The sequence below is a fragment of the Salvelinus alpinus genome, chromosome 2 (genome assembly GCF_045679555.1).
Source record: "Salvelinus alpinus chromosome 2, SLU_Salpinus.1, whole genome shotgun sequence".
Lineage (NCBI taxonomy): Eukaryota > Metazoa > Chordata > Actinopteri > Salmoniformes > Salmonidae > Salvelinus > Salvelinus alpinus.
Genome location: NC_092087.1, coordinates 11740977 through 11762540, shown reverse-complemented (window position 1 = coordinate 11762540; position 21564 = coordinate 11740977). Strand labels below are relative to the sequence as shown.

Genomic DNA, 21564 nt, shown 5'->3' with positions numbered 1-21564 from the left:
AGGGGGGAAAAGAGGTTGAGATGGCGGCAGAAGATGCCCTACCACAGCTCTAGGATCAGATTACCCAACGCCCAAATCCTAACCTTGAGTTAATTGATGTACTTTTCCTTTCCAAGGCTGCAAACCGCCAAGTCTAAGGGTAGAGCTCGAAAATTCAAGCCCCTTGGGTGCTGCCATAGTTACATTAGAAGTGCCCATCCAAGAAGGCTCAAGGTCATTGGCCACAGATAAAATGACATCAAATCACGTTATATCTACAGTAGCTTTGATTGGACTGATCATGTCAACATCATACTTTCAAAATCTTAGCTAACAATCATCATGAATCAAGGTGACATTCTACTGGCAAATCCTTTTTAATCCTTGTGATATGAAGAGAAATTATAGATAAAATGTATCGGTGCTCATCGGGCCATTGGACATGAACATTACACAAGTTGGAAATCGCAAATTCAACAATGAGTGGTTTGGAAGGAATCCGTGGCTAACTGCAAGCATTGCAAAACAATCATTAGCCTGCTATTCAGTGGAGTGGCTTTGTGGTCCCAAGTCTTTGATTAAGGGTCTCTTCCTAGTTTATAATGATGAACAGTCAACATTGGCCATGCTGTCAATGAAGCATGATTTGTGCCAAGCTCAAAACAACTTAAGTCTGATTTTGCAGATCCGAGTTTAGTGAGTTCAAGACTGGGAACTTGGGGGAAAACGAGCTATGACTGGGAAAATATGTTTTGAAAGTTCATCCAACTCGGAATTGTAAATCGGGAACACGGGCCTCTTTCTAGAGCTACGACCTGAAGATCACTGATGTCATGATTCAAGCTTTTTTTCCCGAGTTCCCAGTTGTCTTGAAAGCACCATAAATCCAGAGAATGCCAGACTTTGATGAAAGTTTTATGACAAAATTTGCCCATGAAGGACCGCCGCGCCACCTTCCTGTTCAAGTGAATACAGTACATGATGGTGAGTCCAGAAATGTATTGTATGCTGCTGCATAAATGATGTAATATGCCAGGGAGATATTTATACTGTAGCTAATAAAGTAACACTAAGTGTATGTTGTGTAGTAAGCTGTTACCAGCCCATGTGCCTCACCCTAATAATTTGGTCTATTTTCACCTCTTAATTTCGCCTACTGTTCTGACTTGGTGGTGCACATGTGGCCTGTAACCTGTTTTAGAGAAATGTAAAAAACACATTTTGTAAGAGCTTTCATTGTCTTTTTATATGCCCCCTTCATTTATCCTACGGTTCTGACTTGGTGTACAGGGAGAACACTGTAAGTACAGCCCATGTTCTGAATTCTGTAGCTGTACATTTCAAAAGTGCTGAACAAATAGGTATATTGACTAGATCTGTCCTAGCTCGCTCATTAATGTCTTAATTGAAATTACTGATTGCCTCTTATCCGCTTGTCATCCCCTTATGCCATAGTTAGTACATCTCAATTGTCAGTAGAAACCACATTTGTCAGCCATATGTTTTTTTTAAGGCAGTAAATCAGGCTGAATGAACTGTTTTGCTGCCAGACAAGGCTCCTCTGATAGCCAGGTGTAGCAGGGTTAAGGTGTTGGGACTCTGCTGTTGGGACATCTTTATGTAGGCCCTAACAGTTTGTGTGCACCGTTATAGTGCAATTAATGTATTGTTTAGTGTTGTGTTGTGTAGTGGCTATGCTGGCATGCATCCCATATTATTTTTTGCAAATAACCGGTTTATCAGTTTAGAGTGCGGCGCATCATCCCATGGTATCCGTGAAGGCTACGCACATCAGAAATATCAATGAAATATTATAGTTCCTACACATCACTTTCTATATTCCCCAAAAATAGTCATTTTATAGGCTGTGTTGCTTACCATGTTGTTGTCATGTTGTGTTGCTACCATACTGTGTTGTCGCGTGTTGCTGCCTTGCTATGTTGTTGTATTAGGTCTCATTTTATGTAATGTAGTGTTGTGTTGTCTCTTGTCGTGATGTGTGTTTTGTCCGGTATTTATGTTATTTATTTTAATCCCAGCCTCCGTCCCCACAGGATGTCTTTTGCGTTTGGTAGGCCGTCATTGTTTGTTCTTAACTGACTTGCCTAGTTAAATAAAGGTTAAATAAATTAAAGTAAATAAATAGGCATCAAGCTCATTTCGGTCCTCTAAGAACGCAGTCGTAATCTTCCTAGTAGGACTCCACAATAATGAGGTGGTGTGTATGTGGGTGCACATCCGTTTCAGCGTGTTTTGGGAGTCGAGCAAGAGTCGACTCGTACGACTCCAACCACAGGAGTCGAAGTCGACTCCAAAAATCCTGGAGTCGTGCACAACTAGTGGTAACAAGTGGAAATCCATCTCATTATTGCCATTGCCACTGAAATTCCCAGATTGCATTTCGAGTACCACGTTATGACCAAACCTGTGTTAGCCAATGGTTATTTGGAAGAGGGTCGCCCGTCAACCAATCACAGGCCGTAGCGTTTTTAAAGGCATTTAAAAGAGGGATGTTTGAAATTAAACAAGACGCAGTTAGCGAGTCAGTGTGTGATTGACTAGAGTGCAATGTGCATTTTAGTTACACGCTAGTTATCCAGATGAAATATTAATATAGCTACTAAACTCGTGGGCTGATAGCAAATATCGAAATACTGTCGAGCTAACGTTTGCGAAACGAGGTTTCTTTCGCTTGGAATCGAAATATCTGGCTTGGCTGACTTGCTAGCTAACGTTAACGAGTTGGCTAACCCGTGCATCAGTTTGCAGAACTGAGAGTCGGCTTGTTAGATTGGGGTTTGGTGTCCAATATTCATCAATACACGACGTGAGAGAAGTCACTGCTGGTTTTTGAACCGTCGTAGCTAAGATTTCGGTAAGTTTAGACCCCATAATCAAGTATGAAATATGGATGTTAACGTTAGGCATACTGAAGCTAGCTAGCTAACGTTAGCTATCAATGTTAGCTAGCTTGCTACTTTTCTTTTGGCTAAATGCGCTAACCACATTTAAATATTTCTACAGAATATGGATGCTGCTAGACTCAAGTTGGCAAAGGACTCGAAGCATCAAAGGCCTGTGTCTGAACACAAGGTCAGTTCCTCATTCTAGTTAACACTGTTCCAACTTTTTGTCATGGAAATACACAGGATGTAACGTTAGCTAGCTATGAAGACAATCCTAACCCCGTTGTTCGTATCACATGATTCAACTAACTAATAATGGTCAGTGTTGGGTAAGTTACCTTTTGAAAATAACTAGCTACAATTTACCAAGAAAGTACCAATTAACTAATTCCAGTGAAGTAAGATGTTACTGTAATCTGAAGTGTCATAGACTACAAATTGAAGTAACAGGTCACGTTGGACACATTTTAAGTGTAATTTGGCCTATTAAACTAAATGTTTCAAGTGAGAATTAGGCAGGTTTGACGAAATATGAAGGTGATTATTGCCAACTGTACTTTTATTTTTTTTGCCTTGAAGTAGTGTAGATCCAGTAAGCAACACTGCTATATGCAAAGTATTTAGCGTAGGTACGTACGTGTACTAGTAAAGGGGTTACATAGTCAATTGTACGACTGAAATGGGTCTTCTGCATTTAACCCAACCTCTCTGAATTGGAGCCAATCAAAGTTTAGACATTTCTGATTTATACAGCCCAAATTTGAAAGAAATAACTTAATCTCATGTGAAGTTACTACTTTACTTACAACCTTATGTTTGGTAAAATGAGTACTCAGGGCTGGGCTAAAAGGATACCGACTGTACTGTTAAAGCCTGTGGGTGTTCCAAAAAGCCCACGTCCATAAATACATTTAAATGTTGTAGACACATTTCTTATCCAAGATTAACTTCTAAAATGTTTAAATTACTGTTCGTTGTGTGAAGTTACTAATAACATGGGTGTCTAATTTTATCCATAGACTTGATTAGTTGATTCTGGTGTTACTGCTTGGTTTGTTTGTAACCCTGCACCCTCACTATCCCTCTGTGGCTAAGACACCATGCACAAATTATTTTTGAAAGCGGGTTCACACTTGCAGTACTGTTAATTAGTAAATTGTGTCTTAAGCCTGTTGTATTGCAAAGGTAGTTGGACCAAAAAACAATCACGTGGATGAATGAAGGACAATGTCCTAACCACATGAGTAGTCCAATAGTCAACTTGTCCCTCGATTCCAATTTGTCATCTACTTGTAGGTGTTCTATCCCTGAAATCCTCCAACCGTAATCTTAAAGGCATAACTGTAGCTTGAGTATCTTACTTAAATTAAATCTGAAGAAAATGCATGACTACTTAGCTTCATTGCATATTAGTGATGTCAACACATGATCCCAATGTGTTTCAATGCAAACCGGGCTTAATGGAAGCATACTGGGCAACAATGGATTTATAGAAGAAAAGGTACAAATCTGTGGTTATGCCCCTGAGCAAGGCAGTTAACCCACTGTTCCCTGGGTGCTGATGTTGCTTAAGGCAGCCCCCTGCACCTCAGAGGGGTTGTGTTAATGTGGAAGAAACATTTAAAATGTTCACCATATGCCACTGGTTATGGCTCATTAAAAAGATTCTCTGGTACTTTTGTATATTTTGTTGCAACTAGTTCTGAAAGTGGCGCTCACGAGGAGTGACACAATTTCACCTGGTTAATATTGCCTGCTAACCTGGATTTCTTTTAGCTAAATATGCAGGTTTAAAAAATATACTAATGTGTATTGATCATAAGAAAGGCCTTGATGTTTATGGTTAGGTACACGTTAGAGCAACGACAGTCCTTTTTCACCAATGGGCACTGCATCGATTATATGCAACGCAGGACACGCTAGATAAACTAGTAATATCATCAACCATGTGTAGTTATAACTAGTGATTATGATTGATTGTTTATTATAATATGTTTAATGCTAGCTAGCAACTTACCTTTGCTTCTTACTGCATTCGCGTAACAGGCGGGCTCCTCGTGAGGCAGGTGGTTAGAGCGTTGGACTTGTTAACCGTAAGGTTGCAAGATTGAATCCCTGAGCTGACAGGGTAAAAATCTGTCGTTCTGCCCCTGAACAAGGCAGTTAACCCACTGTTCCTAGGCGGTCATTGTAAAAAGAATTTGTTCTTAACTTCTCTGGGATATGTGGGATGCTGATGTCCCACTTGGCCAAAAGCCAGTAAAAATGCAGAGCGCCAAATTCAAATATATTACTATAAAAATCAAACTTTCATTTAATCACACATGAAAGATACCAAATTAAAGCTACACTTTGTTTTGAATCCAGCCAACATGTCTGATTTCAAAAATGATTTACCGCGAAAGCACACCAAACGATTTAAGTTTTCATAACAATCGTACATCGGTATTTTTGGGCTTTTTTTTTTTTTTTTTTACACCTTATTTAATCTTTATTTAACTTGGCAAGTCAGTTAACATATTCTTATTTTCAATGACAGCCTAGGAACGAGGCAGAACGACAGATTTTTAACCTTGTCAGCTCGGGGGATCCAATCTTGCAACCTTACAGTTAACTAGTCCAATGCTCTAACACCTGATTACATTGCGCTCCATGAGGAGCCTGCCTGTTAGCGAATGCAGTAAGTTGCTAGCTAGCATTAAACTTATCTTATAAAAAACAATCAATCAATGACTGTCATTGCTCCAATGTGTACTTAACCATAAACATCAATGCCTTAAAATCAATACTCAAGTATATATCTTTAAACCTGCATATTTAGCTAAAAGAAATCCAGGTTAGCAGGCAATATTAACCAGGTGAAATTGTGTCAATTCTCTTGCGTTCATTGCACGCAGAGTCAGGGTATATGCAACAGTTTGGGCCGCCTGGCTCTTCGAGAACTAATTTGTCCGAATTTTACGTAATTATGACAACATTGAAGGTTGTGCAATGTAACAGTAATATTTAGACTCATGGATGCCACCCGTAAGATAAAATACAGAACGGAATAAACATTTTTGTTTTCTAGGTGATAGTTTCCGGATTAGTCAAATGTATATGGTTTAGAGAAATAGTTGACGCGTTAAAATTCCTGTATTAGCTTGCTGCTGAATTTGAAAGGGGTTCCTTCGTTATTTTACCGTTCATGTCTTCCATAGAGAATGTCTTGATCTACTTCAAATGAGGTCTGTGTTTCGTGCAGGCTTAAACCGCCTCGACGTTTTGATACCCGTGTAAATCTCACTAGGATAAGGTAACGTTTGTCAACATATCTTCATAAATCCGCTCTACAAAAATGTATCTTCGCTTATATTTAGCTAATATTGATCAGAGTTACCTTGTCCTATGTAAACCTACACAAAACACAGACCTTATTTTAAGTGAATCTAAAAAAATATTTTATGGAATAGGTGAAGGAACCGCTTTGCAGATTTTGCTAGGTGTCATGGGAATTATGACTCGCACTTTGGTTGTCAATTCTTACCATGCCCATTATTAAAATAGCATTTCCTGCATATAGAAATTAAAGTTTTTGTTTTCAACATTCATCACAGGTAACTTAAACTCTATTTTTATTCAAACAGTTGAGAGTATTTGTCTCCTAAGCAGACTCTTCAGTATCATTCACTTCAGAGCTGTGTGTATTATATATATATTTTTTTAAATAAATCGGCCAATTAATCGATCGGCTTTTTTTGTCCTCCAATAATCGGCATTGAAAAATCATAATCGGTCAACCTCTAGTCAGTACATAGCCACAGAAACACAGCCATTTTCCCAGTAAAAGAGTCACAAAATGCAAAAATCTTCAGCAGGTGACACTCATAGGACATCAAGTTACACAATACATGTATGTTCGATAATGTGCATATTTATATCCAAGAATCTCAGTTTACATTGGCGCCATGTTCAGAAATGCCTCAAAAATATCTGGAGAAATTGCAGAGTGCCACATCAAATAACAGAAATACTCATCATAAACTTTGAGAGATACATGTTTTACATAGAATTAAAGATACACTTGTTCTTAATGCAACCGCTGTCAGATTTCAAAAACTTTGCGGAAAAAGCAAACCATGCAATCTGAGACGGCGCTCAGATAGAAACAACATTTCTCCACCATGTTGGAGTCAACAGAAATACGTCTTGCCTTAATAGTACTCGTGACTTCCCTCCCCATATGTTTAGCTTACAAGTGATGGGCCGAAGCGTGTTCCCGTGTCCCAGTCGTCCAGTGGTCACAAACCTGTGGCCTACGCCACACCAGCCCAGCGCGTTCTAGGGCCGTCAAATGGGCCGCAGCGTATCCAGCGATCCATGACCCAGAAGCCGGAGACCACAGTCCCACACACCAAGACCACACAACAGCAAGCTGGTTATCAGAATGTGAATCCTGTTCAACCCCAGCCTAAATCGCAGTCTCAAATACAGAGCCTCAAATCTGTTAAAGGGCCACCTCAAACCCAGACCCCCAAACCTGTCCAGACCCCCAGCCAGTCAAAGGTTCCGACCCTGAGCCAGCCAAAGACCCACACCAATGCTTCAACTACTGCAAGTTCTGAGCCAGCCAGAGCCACTGAACAACCCAAGCAGGAAAAGCCACAAAGTAAGACCCAAAACTTTTTCTAATGGTCAGATTGAATGGTTGGTAAATCCTTGGTCCACTCTTACAATTGTTTTGTTTGTTCAGATAAACCTACCAAGAGTGAATCCTCAACTGCTTCTTCAAAGTAAGTGCAGGTGGTTGACTGAACATTGAATCTGACCTCATCAGACCAGATGCTGTGATTCTGTTCCAATGTCACTGCCGTAGAATGGTTACAATACACTTCTGCCTCGTTACTGTGACGGTAATGGTTTCTATGGTGTAACTGACTTGGCTGATCTTCCTATTGTAGGAAACGCTGGGCCCTGGAGAACTTTGACATCGGTCGTCCCTTAGGGAAGGGTAAGTTTGGCAACGTGTACCTGGCCAGGGAGCGCCAGACCATGTTCATCCTGGCCCTCAAGGTGCTCTTCAAGAAGCAGCTGGAGAAGGCTGGGGTGGAGCACCAGCTACGGCGGGAAGTGGAGATCCAGTCACACCTCAGGTGGGTGCCGATCATGCCGTCCTAGCTGACATTCAGATGGACTGACTGGTGGTTGTCACGTCTGTTTAGTGCTTTAGTCAACTTCTTTTGGGGCATAACAAGGAACAGTCAAATTAATAACCCTCTTCAACAATTGAGTTGTACAGTAATCAGTCCTACAGACACGACAAAGCACTGAGTGGTTGGCTAGTAGGATCAAATATTTTCTGTCTACCAGGCTAGTCCTAGTATCATCCCCGTGGATGAGTAACACATCAGCCTTAATGTTAAATATGACATTAATGCACTGATTTAATTCAGCTTTTCTCTCACAGGCACCCCAATATTCTGCGTCTTTATGGTTACTTTCATGACACGGCTCGTGTTTACCTCATCCTGGAGTTTGCTCCTAAAGGGGAACTGTACAGTGAACTGCAACGATGCGGAAGCTTTGATGAACAAAGGAGTGCCACAGTAAGAGGAATTTGTGTACTTTTTTTTTTTTACTTTGAGAGTAGTTTAACATGGCCCGTGACTATAGATTGTGGAATTATTTGAAGTGTGGCCTGCGATAGGCATAACGGCAACCACAAACATGGCACCAGTAATGCCATAACTGAACTATGACCTTTAAACGGTTTAGGCTAGACATGGGCAGTTTCCTGCACAATCATGATTCTGCCGTTAAGATCTGCATCCACAGCTGTTCTGTTTGTCTGTAGGACACTCAAGGACTGAGTTGCAGCGATCTAAATATCAAGATTAACTTAAGTCTCTGCTTTCCTGAGCATTCCACTACCTTGACACTAATCACTTCAAAGCCTACAATCATTTGAGTTCAAATTAGTCAGGACTGGATTTGCCAGGTCTTTGTAGTCCTAAATGCCCTTAACTTATTTTTGATAATCAGAAAATTATTTTATATGAAACCTCTTAAATCACGTGCTGAGGCTGCCGTTCCACCTCGGCCTAAATTGAAACCATTCTGTTTCTCCAGTACATCATGGAGCTGGCGGATGCCCTGAACTACTGCCACTCTAAGAAAGTCATCCACCGGGACATCAAGCCTGAGAACCTGCTGCTGGGGGCCAACGGGGAGCTGAAGATAGCAGACTTTGGCTGGTCGGTGCATACACCCTCCTCAAGGTAACCCCTCCATCCATCACCTTTGTTGGAAGTTTATTCGCAACTTGAGATTGATGTGAAATGTTTGCTTTCTGCAGCCGGAAGCATTGTCATGTGGAATAGGGAAGTTGTTACTTTTCCATCTGCTACATTCCTGATGTTTCACCTCACTGAATATACCCTTGATGCTCTTCCACCCTCTGTCCAGGAGGTCGACTCTGTGTGGGACTCTGGACTACCTGCCTCCAGAGATGATTGAGGGCAGAACCCATGATGAGAAGGTGGATCTGTGGAGCCTGGGGGTGCTCTGCTATGAGTTCCTTGTGGGACGCCCTCCATTTGAGACAAAGAACAATGAGGACACCTATCGCAAGATCTCACGGGTCAGAACTGACTAGTTATTTTATGTGGAGCTGTTGCTGTTGCTTTACAATTGGGATAGAAAATAATATTTAACAGCAGCAAGACACGTTGATTCAGCTTTGCGCCTATTGGTTTACGTTTAGATCAAATTGTATTTGTCACATGCGTTGTAAACCGGTGTAGACTTATGGTGAAATGCATACTTTAAACCAAGCTTAGATAACTTCATCTGGTGCTCAGTTGGTTAGAGCTTAGAGCTGGCTGTGAATTGGTCTCTTATTTAGCTGTTTGGTATTGGTTGACAGGAAAGTCCATTTATTAATGTCTTCACTATCGATTCAACTTGAATAGTTTTATAAAAACGTGGAATGTTCTTTCACCCAGTTTAAAACGCGCTGCTGACAACACCACTGTAGTGTTTATTTCCTGTATAGATCATGTAGACTATGTATTGGTAGATGTTTAGGATTAAACTGAACAGGTTTATGTTATATACCTGGAACACAACTCTGAATCCACCTCTCCTTCTTGCAGGTGGAGTTCACTTACCCGGTTCACGTTAGCGCCGGCAGCAGAGACCTAATAGACAAACTGCTGAAGCACAACCCCCTCCACAGGCTCCCTATCCAGGGTGTCCTGACCCATCCCTGGGTGGTGGAGAAATCTACCAAGACGCCCACTGCCATGTCTCACAGCCCAGAGCAAAACAAATGAGGACCGTTGCATGGTGTTTCAGAAATCCTGGTTGGAAGTTTCCCACCACCTACACAGTACTGTGGCCACGGTCGTGTTCATTAAGGCGTGTAACAAAGGGCATCATTCTTGGACTGCTTCAGTCTTTAGTTTGCTGTCTAATGAACATGACACATGCTTGACTATACTAAAACTTGACTTCACTGCTATGGATAACTTGGCTTTCTTCTCTATGAATGTGTTGTCATCTGGCGTCTTGATGCCCTTCTGTAATTTCTGCTGCCTTTTCTATGGCATTTTATCTTTGTAAATATTTTACTTTTTTGTTAGTAAAATTATGAGAATTTTGTGGTATTCACTGTCATTACTTGAATAAATATGTTGGCTTGACATGTTGCAGTGTTCATGGGGGATAGGAAGTTACAATGCCAAACTTGCAATGGTGCATCATTCAAATCTGCTTTTTTTTTTTGTTAATTTGAGGTAGCCTAATATATCTAATGTACAGGTTATATGGACAACTACAGTACATTTAAGTTTACTTTGTTCAAATCATTCAGGTACAGTAAGTAGCCAGAACCCTTTTCACTGGTAATGGCAACGCCCTTGTTTGCCACTAGATGGCATACCACTCATTCTCATGAAGCAGCCTTATATCAACATTTTGACTGATCTGGAGAAATAAAGAATTTGCTCTAACTTTACATTTTCTTGTGACTACTTGGTCTGTACGTTACATTCACTTAATTCCAATATAATTTGAATATACTATGGAACGCAACCCTCTGTTTAATCACAAAGGCGTGATTCCATGGTTGGCTATATTCCAATTATAGCTCGATGGTAAGCGACGCGATTAATCGTTCCCTGTGCCTCGTCGCTGTACTATACATCTACGTTCAGGTGTCAGTGTCCTTAAAATTGCTGCTCATTCAACACGTGCGTTTTTAACACTCCAGTTGGTTGAGCGTTTGCGTCACGAATTTTAGTTTGACATTGGTCCGATATTCCATCAGTTATGCCGTTAACGATTTTTGATTTCCTTGTACCTGGGGACGATCAACCATACCGCCAATGATGTGATTTTGAAAATGCAACTAAGCGAAGTCTAAATGTAAAAAAATGCTATAGTAACATCGACTCTCAGCTCAAATACTTTATTAGTGTGTACACCCCTTCAAATTAGTGGAATCAGCTATTTTGGCTACACCCATCGCTGACAATGTATTTTATTTATTTAACCTTTAACTAGGCATGTCGGTTAAGAATAAATTATTTTCAATGACGGCCTAGGAACAGTGGCTGCCTTGTTCAGGGGAAGAACAGATTTTTACCTTGTCAGCTCAGGGATTCGATCTTGCAACCTTTCGGTTACTAGTCCAGCGCTCTAACCACTAGGCTACCCTGCCGCCCCAAAGTCAAGCACACAGCCATGCAATCTCCATTGGCAGTAGAATGGCCTTGCAGAAGAGCTGTGACTTTCAACATGGCACCATCATTGGATGCCACCTTTCCAACAAGTCAGTTGGTCAGATTTCTGCTCAGCTAGCGCTGCCCCGGTCAACTGTAAGTGCTGTTAATGTGAAGTGGAAACCTCTAGACGCAACAAAGGCTCAGCCATGAAGTGGTAGGCCACACAAGCTCACAGAATGGGACCACTGAGTGCTATAGCGTGTAAAAATTGTCCTCGGTTGCAACACTCCTGAGTTTCAAACTGCCTCGAAGCAACATCACAAGAACTGTTTGTCGGGAGCTTCATGGAATGGGTTTCCATGGCCGAGGGGCCACACACAAGCCAAAGATCACAATGCCAAGTGTCAGCTGGAGTGGTGTAAAGCTCGCTGCCATTGGACTCTGGAGTGCTGGAAATGCGTTCTGAGTGATGAATCACGCTTCACCATCTGGCAGTCTGATGGACGAATCTGGGTTTGACTGATGCCAGGAGAACTCTACCTGCCTGAATGCGTAGTGCCAACAAGTTTGGTGGATGAGGAATAATGGTCTAGGGCTGTGGATCAGGCCCCTTAGTTCCAGTGAAGGGAAATCTTAAGGCTACAGCACACAATGAGAACTAGACGATTCTGTGCTTCTAACTTTGTGGCAACAGTTTGGGGAAGGCCCTTTCCCTGTTTCAGCATGCCAATGTCCCCAAGCACTAAGTGAGGTCCATACAGAAATGGTTAGTTGAGATTGGTGTGGAAGAAATTGACTGGCCTGTACATAGCCCTGACCTGAACCCCATCTAACGCCTTTGGGATGAATTAGGACGCCGACTGCGAGCCAGGCCTAATCCCCCAACATCAGTGCCCAATCTCACTAATGCTCTGGTGGCTGAATGGAAGCACGTCTCCGCAGCAACGTTCCAACATCTAGTGGAAAGCCTTCCCAGAAGAGTGGAGGCTGTTATAGCAGGAAAGGGAGAACAACTCCATATTAATGCCCATGATATTAGAATGAGATGTTCGATGAGTAGGTGTCCACATACTTTTGGTAACGTAGTGTAGTCAGACAGCAACGCCTCTTTTCGTCTCATCTTTTCCATGTTCTAATCTCATCCTCTTTAGTAGCCTACTTTCAGCTGTAGAGCGTGCAGATTGGGCTGAGGTAGTCAGAGCTACTGTAAACCTCTGTCAATGCCCATGTATGCATTTACATCAACAGATTGTAAACCTTATGGAGATGGACTGTGCACGATGTGCAGGTCCTCCCAAATAGGCCTGCGGTCCAGATGCCAAAAAAAATTTAACACGCAATCCACATGTTCGATGAACAGGCAGGCCTATCTGCTTGTGCCCCACAGCAAAAATCTGGCAAATAGCATACCGTCTGTTATAACTTCATTCCGCTAAATTTATACAAGCATGATGAACCAAAGTGGACTAGGCCTATAAACTGCACATAACCTTAAACTATTAACCTTTAGGCTACCGTTTTCTTTATTCTATATAGCGTTTTAGATATACAGGGCTAGGCTATTCCAAGCAATAGCAAAAGCTACTGTCATTATAGACAATTACTGGCTGAAATGTACCATTAATCGAAGCAAACCGTAACAATTATGACACGTGACCTGTGCACCTGCATTCACTGTTGGCAGTGCTCACTTGGACCTCTCTCTCTCTCGCGCGCGCGCTTAAAAACAACACATATTTAATTAACTGAAACATTACCTTTTTGGTCTTGAATGTAATTACATACTTCCTGTAATTCAGAGTGGCTATTACACAGGAATAACACTCATAAAATGTTAATCATTAAACAAAACCATGCATGTATTTTTTATTATTAATCGTATATATGAAAAAAAATCTCAAAGTATTCTTCAACATTTTTTTTACATATTTTATTCTATTTATAGAGAAAAGAATACATGTTTCTCACGGTTTTCGTTTTCATCACATAAAACCACACACATGTATACAATATAATTTCACTTATTTCTTTATTCTTTAATATTCATTTTCACGATATATGATAACGATTTATGAGATATAGGCTACATTCCATCTTTTTGAAACCACAATAACACTACACATACGGTTTTATAACATTTCCACATGACCCGTTGGATTGCACAGAATGAAAAATGTCTTTATGCACATGTTCTTCTTTGTATGATGTCTTCATATTTGTATGATTCAGACACTTGATTCCGGACCTCGAATTATTCAAATTAATATCGCATGAATAGTTTACAATTAAAATGCATAATGTGAAACAGGGGATAACTTCAAATTGAGAGTGACAGAATTCCATGTGGGTTGGCTGTTCTTACTGACGCGACAGTATTTTCCTCTGTCTAGGGCGAATATGGGTCAAATGACTGGAACTTGTGGTCCTAAAACGCCGTCCTCCGAACGCTAACGACATAGTTTTTTACTTCAAGGGCATTTGCCGGTTTATTTCTCACAATTTCGTGTGCGACAGGTAAGTGTAAGCCTAACGATATGTTGTAGGCTACTGGTTATTCATTCAAATATCCAAAACACGTCTTTCCTTATTCTGGTTATAACCGATTTCTTTTCCACCTTCCAATTCCAGAATGATTTTCTTATCTGTCTCAATATCATACATTCAATGCATAGTTAAAGTAGCTGTGTATGTAATTAGACCACTATAATCATACTGTTTCCATTATAGCGCTTGGAGAGAACAATTACTTCTCAATAAAGATATTTGGGATATTCCTAGTATTCAGTAACACATTATATGGGCATCATCCATGATATGTATAGGTGTAGGCCGTCATTGTAAATAACAGTTTGTTCTTAACTGGCGTGCCTTGTTAAATAAAGGTTAAATACATTTAAAAAATGTATTCTATTTATTTTGTCTTGGTGATATACTTTATTGCCATTATATTAGTTGTCATCATGATAGGTCCACATTACAATATTTGAAATATTGCAAATAATTTAGAAGAAGAAAATGGCATCATATCAAAACGCACAACTTCGTTTATACCATTTAGTCACATTATGCCGTTGAATCGTCAAAGTCCACAACCACACGCACTCCTATAATAAAAGCTCCGGGAAAGAACCAAGGGTTGGTTGGCACCCCTAAAGGTTCTATATAGCACCCTTTTGTGGGGTTCTTTGATCAGAACCCCCAGGGGTTCTTCTCCACTGAACCAAACGTCTTTCAATATAGAACCCTTAGGTTCCATATTTTTTATTTTTTTTTACCGTTATTTTACCAGGTAAGTTGACTGAGAACACGTTCTCATTTGCAGCAACGACCTGGGGAATAGTTACAGGGGAGAGGAGGGGGATGAATGAGCCAATTATAAACTTGAAATATAGGGTTCTAGACCAACGTTGGTTCTATATAGAACCTTAAGTTGTGCCATACATGAAGCAAGCATAGAACCCTTTTTGGTTCTCTCCAGAAGCTTTTTTTCTAAGAATGTAAACTTGAATGTCAAATGAAATGGCTCTCCAGGTGGCACGTGACCTCCATAGAGACATGAAAAGACGTATTGCTCATTTAGCAATTTTGTTTAGGTCGATTGAACTATTGTAAACCTTCACTCCACTGAAACATATGGATATTCATTTAGTCATATTTAGGCTATACATTACAAGTTGAATTGTCCATATCGTGTGTCATGTTTTGTGACTTTTGTGTCTCTCACTCTCCGCAAGCGCACGCGTGTGTGTCAATGCAAGGGTGTAATGAGCACGCGCAAATGTGTGCGTGCACTGCATTTTGTGCGCGCATTTATTTCGCATGAATTGTGTAAGCATGGGCTGACTGCGCTCAGTGGTGATTTCAGTTATTCACTTTAAGATGTATGTGCAGTAACATCTATATCCAGCAGACTGTGGCTTGGCTAATCTTCTATGCCATATTTATAAGCTTCTATGAGTCCTTCCATTGAGTGGATGAAACCGGAGATAGCGCATATGCCTCCTATTACAAATATAGCGACATCAAAGAATACGTGGTGCCATAGCAGCTTTCTCCATAGCAGCTTGAGGTGGAAGAGGCTGGGGAGCAGAAAGCACAGCCCTGCGCCCGTCAGGCTGCCGGTAAGACCCATGAGAAGGGCAAAATGCGGTACATAAATGGCCATGAGCAACGTGAACACCACAAGACTGCATCTGAGAGAGAGGCCCCACGCTTTCAGGCGTCCATCGCCCCCGTAGCAATTTGGGAACCACGTGCGTTCTTGTTCATTAAAAAATGATTTCTCCAAAACCTCGACTGCAGCGAAGAATGGCAATGGGTATGACAGTAAGGCTTTGGACACTAAGAATAGGTTTACGACAGCCCGGATGGTTGACGGCAGGTTGTCGGTGATGACCTCCTTGGTGGCATCCGCCCAAGTCAGGTAGGCCACGAGGGCGAACAGGCCTTTGAGGACACACGCGGCGATGTGGGTCCAGTTCATCATGCAGTGGAACTCGCTGGGCTTCTGCATGTTCCCCTCGAGCGACGGAAGGAAAATCTGAGAGGTGTAACTGAACACAATGATTCCAATAGAAATTGGGAACTTCTTTACATCGATGTAGAATTTGACTTTGTCCCAGGCCCAGTCACGCGCCCTGGAGAGGCAGTAGGCAATTACCAGGATGTTGATGACGAAGTGCGCGATAGTACACAGCAAGCTGAATTTTGAGACGGATTTGAGGTTCTTGAGGAAGGCGCAGGGTAGCAGGGCGACGGTGGCCACTATGGCCCAGGACTTCTGAGAGATAGGAAGCGTGGGAAAGCTGTTGTACATCAGGTTACCGCTCACAACTACGTACAGGATACACGTCATTACCAGCTCAATGATCTGGGCTACATTCACGATATGACCACCTAAAGATGGAAACCTCGGCTGACAACACGCGTTGGCTATGTCCACGTATGTGTCCCTCACACGCACCAGTTGACCGTCTTCGTTCTCCTCATACAGGCAGGCGATGAGGATTTTCCCCGTGTAGCAACATACCACGGCGGCGAAAATAATGAGAAACAGTCCGAGGTAGCCCCCGTGGAGAATGGCGTATGGTAAACCCAGAACGAACATCCCCTGAAAACACAAAAATACACAATATGGAGATGGATTGGCCTATGGGAACAACGCATAACCAGTCCACAATATAGGAAATCCAATACAATAGGCTATATAAAATGTGGGTTTTGCTTGGTAATAACTAATGCGTTGTAATAAAGCCTAAACATATGCATATACATGACAGTATAGCTTAAAGCTACGGGTTTGTAGCATTCAATGGTTGACATGGGTATGGACATAATAAACACAAAATGGGTTGGCCAATTCCAGATTAGAATATATATTTGTGTAGTATTTGTTGATCATAACGTCATGCATTATAGGTATTATAATATATCCTATGTGTAACATGATGCAATGGGGGATGTAATGCATGTGTTCTGGTGGGGATTCCATTTCGCTGTGAGCGTGCCCATTCCAGCTAATTGTGTTAACGTCATTAAGGGGTTCTAAAGGAGACACGTCTTGACGTAACGGTGACTGCCATGATGATGACTATAGCCGGAATAACGTATGATGGGACGGCACTTGGCTTGGGGACTTTTTTGCTTCATTTTAGTATTTAATAGGATCAACCATAAGCTCTTTATGGGATCCAAACAGGAACAAAGCAACACATCATACGAAATACACTGTCGAGTAAATGTTAACATTTAAACGGTCACCATATATTACATGGTTGTAGGTGATTGACACGCGTAATGTAATGGTGAAGTGCGTTATAAAATGGCTATAACGTATCGGAAAGACTATCGAGAAAAGCACAGAGCCGCATAGATTAGGCTATATCTTAATGACCTTGATGAGATGGTTATCTAGAAGGTCACCTGTCGATCTGAAGGGGAGATCCTTTTAAATAGTAGAGCTGCTACTTGAATGCGCGCCGGATCGAGAGAGCCAAGCTCGTGCGTAAAACCGCATCAATGGATCCAGTACGTCATTTTCTTTTGTCAAATGAAAGTCTATGGGTCTCCTCCATGGAATTAGACTATTTCAGTATATTTATCTTTATTCTCTAGGCTATGTGTATGGCTTCATATAATGAAATACAACAAAACATTACGTTTCACGCCCAGCGGTTATCTTCTTATTCTAACACCCCCGCTCATTATGATCCTATCCAAATCACATAAATGATCGATGTGTTCAAATAGCCCAATTCATCTCTAAATCCTACATCAAAACGAAATATCCTGTCAGATGGGCTCGTTCTTCTTCTTTATTTTTCATAAGGAACCCTTGGTAGTCTAATTGGTTGTCTATATCGACTGCCGTAACCCATCTCCATGTGCCGTTTTCAAGTATTCATTTCATGGTTGCAATCTGTTTGAAGGAAAAGCTATGTATATTTCTTTACTTTTGGCGGTGGCAGGTAACACGACAAAATGAATGAAGGCGTGAATGAGGGGAAGAGGACACTAGCAAAACCTATGAAGTTTCATCTGGTTATCTGAATGCGTGTTTACCTGAATTGCATTGGTGACGTTCCAGCCCGCTTCCCAAGCGGTGATTTTTGGTGATTTTTCTTCTTCGCCCAGACCTGAGGCTTTAGAACCGGAGGGCGGGGGTCCGGTGCCATCTCTCTGGTAGTGGCTGTCCCCAGTCGCCATTCCGTCTTCTCCTACAGCCATCCCACCCTCTCCACTTCCTTCTCCAGCGTCTCCACCACTCATTTCATCCGATTTCATGATGTCCATCTGCAGTCCTTGCCGGTGATCGTAATCCAAATCATCGCATGCGGCGAAGCCCAGTCCCTCCTCGTCTGTGGCGGCCTGGAAGCCCATCCTGGCCATCATCCCGCTCACCTTCGCAGTGGATTTATTCGACATGGAAGTTGCCGCATTTGACAGTTTATTTTGAAACTTGCTTCGAATTAAATGTGCCATTGTGTCTTCCTCTGTCTGGTTTACCTAGTCGGTGACGTTTTTTCCCCTAATTCAAATACAATAAATTGTCAACAACTTTAGTTTGCAGATATGTTTCTGTACATTAATAAAACGAGGCTATGGTACAAACGGTGGTTTTATAAAGCCCTGATGGATGTTCAGTTGCTATCTCCACTTCTTGATCATCCCCAGGTTCATGTCACCTTCAGACGTCGGCGCTCCGTCTCTGCATCTTGTTAACGCACTCTCTTCTTTAGCTCGACGAAAACGTCCGATCGTGATACACAATTTTTCTGAATGAAACCAATTTATTACGCAGAGGATTACTCTAAATTGCGCGTTGCAATTTCTACTATTTAGTTGGTTTATTGATAATAACGGTTGCAGCAGCGCTTCCACAGTTGGTTTTCCTTGGTCGTTACCGATGCCAATGCGGTACGCTTGAGCCTGGGGGTGGTAAAGAGGAGGCACGTGTCATCATCAGCCTGCCAATGCAAGGACTCTGCTTCGTGAAACACGTCTCCAGCCCCCAGCGGGCGCAGCCACCCCATAGAAGAAAACGGGAGCTATTTGCTGCATTTCTAGGGGAGGTGCTTACGGTACCCCGACCCATCCCTACCCCCATATTCTACAAAACTTAATTCTAACGTCCAATGGCATTCTGGGGGCTTCGACTAAATAACTTTACGTGTGGCCTATAAAAGGAGCTAGGCGGGAACTGAAGGGAGAAACCATCCACTCTTTGGACCTAGTTATGTAACTTTCAGACTAGAATTTGACCACCTTTTGTTATGACCATTGAGTTTCATTTTGAACGACAAGAGGACGTGCGTGTCATTAGTGGCAAAGATAGTTGGATGTGCCTACTGGAATTAAATGGATCGAATTTCAAATGTTTTTTCGTTTATTCGTGAAGAAAATGCTTATTTTCTTGTTTCGTCAATCAAAATAGGCTGTCGATGGTAAGGTGAACGTTAATTCCATGTAGCCAATAGAGAAAGAAAAACGTTTTTTGCTGCTGATTTAAAGGCTGCTTTATTTCTAAGGCTTGCATTTTAAGCACCAGGACATCTTATTTGTTAGAACACTCTTTTTTAAATAACCCTACCTTATATCTAAATAGAAAAATAATATATCCTTGGTTTTGTTTCTAAAACGCCGCCAATAATACATTTGGAAATGAGGATAAAAATGCTGTATTTTCAGGTTAAATGCACTGGCCATAGCACGTTTTATTGTGTCTGCAACGAACCTTCTCGAGATAATATTTTGGATGAAGCTTTCACCTTAATGTGTTTTTTAATTCAACCATTGATTGAGAGAACTATAGCTTTTAATAGCAAACTATTTTTGGAGATCGATATGAGTTGTGAGTTTAAAACAAGAGGCCCAGATATGGGATCATCTCCAGAACATGTTTATTGCTATGCGTGGATATGGATTTTCATTTTCACTATAAATACTAAATACAAATATTTACTCTTGCATGCAGCACGAGTCCAAAACGTTTTTATTGTTTTACTAAAACAATTTAATTCTCAAATAGCCTAACACAACTATTTAATTATAATAAATACCAATAGGAAGGCCTAGTTTGTAATAATAATAACGTATCATTAACTATCAATAAATAATAATTGTTCGAAGTTAATTTAAAAGTTGACAAATAATAATAAGCTCTTCTGCCCGTGCTAACCCACGCAGTGTGCAACGGACGCAGAAGAAGCCTGAAAATAGGAGCGAGCTAGAAGTTTACATTTTTTACTACAGCAAGTCACCCCAACAGCTTTTTCTTCCTCATGTCACTGATCGTTTGCGTGTGCCGCTTTCCAGTGTTTCGCCAGGCAAAAATAAAGACTTCATGTAAGAGCGCGACACTAATGCCTCGGATGAGTTATATATTTCTAAGCCTAATACTATTCTTCATTCAACCTATTTGGTGCTGAATTAAATGTACAATTTGATTCGAAAAAATGCTTTACAATTTAGGTGATTTGTATTTTTCTTTTTGGACAGGTCTTTTTGGCGTTCTGCAGTGGGAACATAGGATGCGGCTATAAGCCTATTTTTTAAATCCTTAGACATGTTTTATTTTCAACCGAGTGACTATTGATATTTTGATGTTTCTAAACTCATATTATTCTGGGCATGGGGAGCGACAAAACGACAAAAACAACCCGCCGTCGCTGCTTGGCTTGTTTGAGTGCTGAAGAAAAGCATGGGTTTGATCCTATCTATGTTGTCGGTCTGTTGGACTAGGCTATATCAAGTGCAATACCAACCACCGAAGGCTTCACGCAGCAGCTTACCATCATATGTTCACATTTAAAATAGGTGATTTGCATTTTAGCCTAGAGTCACCACACACGTGTATCTGCCAGGTTCCTAAAACACTAGGGGACACTAAAACATCAAACATCACCAGGAATTAGCTGGAAAAATACCTATGAAAAACACATTTAAAAAAATCCCACCAGTGATTGGTAATGATATCTAGTCTATTAAAATGTTTAGCATATATCTCAATTCCCACAATGAAATGTAAAATATAACGTTCCCTAAAATACCAGAGAAAAGGGGGCTTAGCCTACACGTTGCACGACCAAACATAAACGGTATTTTCTGAGAGAGACGACAGAGTCAGAAATACAATAGAAGCGGTCCCCAGAGAGAGTGAAGGGGTTAATCACAGGCGGCGTTATCAGCCTCGTCCAGACCTCCTCTGATCTGTAGGACTGTCTGATTGAATGTGTTGTAGAATGAAAAGAACAGCCATGACACCAGAAGAGAGGGGGTTACAGTGCTGAATCTAAGGTAGATTCCCTCCGCAAGACTTGCTTACAGATAATCATCCGCATTGTTTATTAGCCAATTGTTTATTAACGGTAGGCATACTTATTATTTTACATTTACGTTTTAGGGAATTAGCACACACTCGTTTTAATTATTTGTTATGAAGAACATAAATGAAATGGTCAAAACAAAAATGTTTA

General features: G+C 41.2%; 2 protein-coding genes across 2 annotated transcripts; one reads left to right on the top strand and one right to left on the bottom strand.

The window, feature by feature from the left end:
- The first annotated feature begins 2495 nt into the window (after positions 1–2495).
- aurka (aurora kinase A) lies at positions 2496–10881 on the top strand. Its single transcript, XM_071366657.1, has 9 exons — positions 2496–2854; positions 3004–3072; positions 7116–7533; positions 7618–7657; positions 7826–8017; positions 8332–8470; positions 8994–9142; positions 9330–9504; positions 10019–10881. Exons 2-9 carry the CDS (start codon positions 3007–3009, stop codon positions 10196–10198), a joined length of 1359 nt encoding a protein of 452 aa, XP_071222758.1. The 5' UTR covers positions 2496–2854; positions 3004–3006; the 3' UTR covers positions 10199–10881.
- A 2714-nt stretch (positions 10882–13595) lies between these two features.
- On the bottom strand, positions 13596–19096 carry LOC139553866 (vesicular inhibitory amino acid transporter). Its single transcript, XM_071366619.1, has 2 exons — positions 18152–19096; positions 13596–16700 (listed from the first exon to the last, which is right to left on the bottom strand). Exons 1-2 carry the CDS (start codon positions 18569–18571, stop codon positions 15513–15515), a joined length of 1608 nt encoding a protein of 535 aa, XP_071222720.1. The 5' UTR covers positions 18572–19096; the 3' UTR covers positions 13596–15512.
- Between the last annotated feature and the right edge of the window lie 2468 nt (positions 19097–21564).

What these genes read in the sequence shown, in the direction of transcription:
- aurka (XM_071366657.1), top strand. Translation starts at nt 3,007, where the DNA reads ATGGATGCTGCTAGACTCAAGTTGGCAAAGGACTCGAAGCATCAAAGG. An exon ending in GGCCTGTGTCTGAACACAAG is followed by an intron (nt 3,073 to 7,115) that starts GTCAGTTCCTCA and finishes CCATATGTTTAG; the next exon opens with CTTACAAGTGATGGGCCGAA. An exon ending in TCCTCAACTGCTTCTTCAAA is followed by an intron (nt 7,658 to 7,825) that starts GTAAGTGCAGGT and finishes TTCCTATTGTAG; the next exon opens with GAAACGCTGGGCCCTGGAGA.
- LOC139553866 (XM_071366619.1), bottom strand. Translation starts at nt 18,571, where the DNA reads ATGGCACATTTAATTCGAAGCAAGTTTCAAAATAAACTGTCAAATGCG. An exon ending in ACGTCACCAATGCAATTCAG is followed by an intron (nt 16,701 to 18,151) that starts GTAAACACGCAT and finishes TTGTGTTTTCAG; the next exon opens with GGGATGTTCGTTCTGGGTTT.